This window comes from Thalia democratica, unplaced genomic scaffold, assembly GCF_965202585.1.
Source record: "Thalia democratica unplaced genomic scaffold, ktThaDemo2.hap1.1 HAP1_SCAFFOLD_913, whole genome shotgun sequence".
Taxonomy (NCBI): Eukaryota; Metazoa; Chordata; class Thaliacea; order Salpida; family Salpidae; genus Thalia; species Thalia democratica.
Window position 1 is genome coordinate 4746 of NW_028139860.1, and position 2624 is coordinate 7369.

Sequence of the window (2624 nt, forward strand, 5' to 3'; positions counted from 1 at the left end):
AAAACGTTTGATAAAAAACTATTTAAACTTGTTTGTAAGACCTTAAATAATTGCAATTTAAGAAAACCTGTAATTCAACAAAAAATTACTAATTAAATTAATGTTTAACATTATTTTGATTAAATAAAGTTTCTTTTTAATAAAGTAAATTATTAAAAACAATATATGCACTTTGTTTTTTGTAGATATATAAACTTAATAAATATGAAAAACAAACAAAAAGTATTGACTTGGATCACGGCAATTTTGGAAATTCTCTTTGTGGCCGGAGCCGTTTTCGGCTGGGCGAATTTCGAGTCAGTTTTGCACGAAGAAGGCTTCTTCGGCAGTTCATGCAACATAACAAGCAGTGAAACAACTTGCACCGCTCAAGACAACAGCTTGTCCCGCATTTACACCATAACCGCTGCGGTGTCTCCCTTGACGAACATTCTGGTGGGTAAACTGTTCGACAAGTACGGTAGCTGGATCACCAGGACTCTGGTGATAAACCTGGCTGCCGTGGCTTGGTTGGTCGTGGCGTCCGTACCAACTAGCGCATCGCTTGCCCTCTACTTTTGCTTCCCGGTAATTTCCCAGCGCCGGTTTCGGGCTGTACATTCAAAACCTTCAAGCCGCCAAGCTGTTCGCCGAAAACAGGAGAAATTTTTACATTTCGACGGTCAGCGGGGCATTCGGCAGCGCTGCTGTTGTGTTTCTCGTCTTCAACAAACTTTACTTCGACCTGGGAGTCAGCTTCAGAACGTTGACTTACTTGTACGCGGTTGCCTGGTTTCTGCTGAATGCGCGAACTTTTGTGTTCACTCCCAAACGCTCAGTTCCCGAATCCGTGGATCAGAGCTACGAATACGGGTACAAAGAGATATTTGCTGCTGAAAAAGATGCTGCTGATGATAACAACGAAGATGACAAGTTGGAAGAAAGTGAAAAGAATGAAAAATTGACCAAGTATTTGCTGAAACCGTACTTTATAACTTGTGTCTTATCAGTGGTGATTGTTGATTTTATAGTCGTGTACTACATTTCAAACTTTAACATTTTCATGAAAAGCTTGTTGGGCGAAGCAGCTGACGCAGACAAAACAGCAGTGACTTGGTACTCTAACATTTTCGGAATAGTTCAGCTCACCAACATAGTGTTCACCACCGGTTACGGCATGCTGATGCAAAAAGTTCAAAAGAAATTCAAAGACCAAAGCACTGCGAGCTTGAAATCTTGCCTGACAGGAATCGGAACTTCCTGCGTGACCGGAATTTTGCTGCTGATCTTCATGATGATCCCTTCAACCAACCTGCAAATAGTGAGCATGTTCCTCGTCGTCGCAACCTGCGCATTGTTCTTCAGCTCGAACGACACTTTCGTGACGGCCGCGTTCCCGCCGAACATCATAGGGAGCCTGTACGGGTGATCTCGGCCATAGCTGGGGTCATGCTGTTCCTGCAAATACCGTTGAGGTCGCTTGTCACCGACGTTTTAAACAACAACTTTCTACCGGTGACCTGCGGCTTGCTGGTGATGTCTTTTCTGCTCCTGCTGCATCCTTTCGTCATAGTCCGGTACATGAGAAGGATAGAAAAGCAAGGCAAAGAGAACGATCCGGTCGAATTGGAAAACATGTCTGGCATCGAAAACCTCGCTTAAATGTACATTTTATGTTTATTCTTTAGGTAAAAATGATCGTCCTGGACAAGACACTAAAAGGTATCCGTGGTGTGCGACTCGATAACCGAAATATTCTTAGTACACCAGGTCCTTGGACAAAATAGGAAATAAATTTGGGCGTAATTTTTTTATCGTTCAATAAACTATATAAATATGTTTAATGTTACAAGTTGTGATAAATTTTATACAAGTTATGAAGTTAATGTAAAGTTTATAGCTTAAATTTTACTTAGACCGTTTATTAATTTGAACATTAAATAAACAATAGATTGATTACTATTTATAAAAATAAGTCAACTTAATGAAAAAAATCTACTGAAAAAAAACGAAGTCTTTTATCATCTAGTTTCAGAAATATATGTTTTTTGTGTACTTTTGTACGTCTGGCATAGGTTTGCTTACTGGATATGATTTGTTTTGTAAATAAGATAGTTTGTCCCTGACCTTCATTGTCACAACATGTGATTTAACCATTGCAGTTTAACTATTAACTTATATATGTCATACTAAAACGTTTTATTATATATATATGTATTTATTGAGTAGGAAAAAGTAAAGACTGTTTTTAAAGTTTAAATGAAACTTTTGAGTTTTATAAAAATAAAATTAATAACAACATGAACAATACCAAGAATCTTTTTTTTTTTTCTTTTAATTTGAATAAAATACGTTGATCAATCTTTATAAGAAATATCTTAATTTAAGCAAAGTTGATAGGCTGTCTTAAAATAACCTTTTGATAGTTTCTCTATTAGGTATTATAAAGGTTTAACTATAATTGCGAAACTTATTTTACAAAAGTAAAAAAAAATAATATCTCTACTAAGTTTTGTTATTTAGCTATAAAACCATTAAAAGTTAAATAATTGAAAAACTAAACAATTAAACTATTGAAAAATCATTGAAGTATTTTAACTTACTAAAATTAAAACTTAAGTTAAAAATTGTTAATTTATTTCAAC

At 35.9% G+C, this 2624-nt stretch overlaps 1 protein-coding gene across 1 annotated transcript; it reads left to right on the forward strand.

Moving 5' to 3' along the window:
* Nucleotides 1–204: 204 nt before the first annotated feature.
* Nucleotides 205–1408, forward strand: LOC145847437 (equilibrative nucleobase transporter 1-like). Its single transcript, XM_082953596.1, has 2 exons — nucleotides 205–509; nucleotides 580–1408. The coding sequence occupies exons 1-2, from the start codon at nucleotides 205–207 to the stop codon at nucleotides 1406–1408; spliced, it is 1134 nt and encodes a 377-aa protein (XP_082809722.1).
* Nucleotides 1409–2624: the final 1216 nt, after the last annotated feature.

Coding starts and splice junctions, on each gene's coding strand:
- LOC145847437 (XM_082953596.1), top strand. CDS start 205: ATGAAAAACAAACAAAAAGTATTGACTTGGATCACGGCAATTTTGGAA. Junction 510..579: donor AACCTGGCTGCCGTGGCTTG/GTTGGTCGTGGC, acceptor GTAATTTCCCAG/CGCCGGTTTCGGGCTGTACA.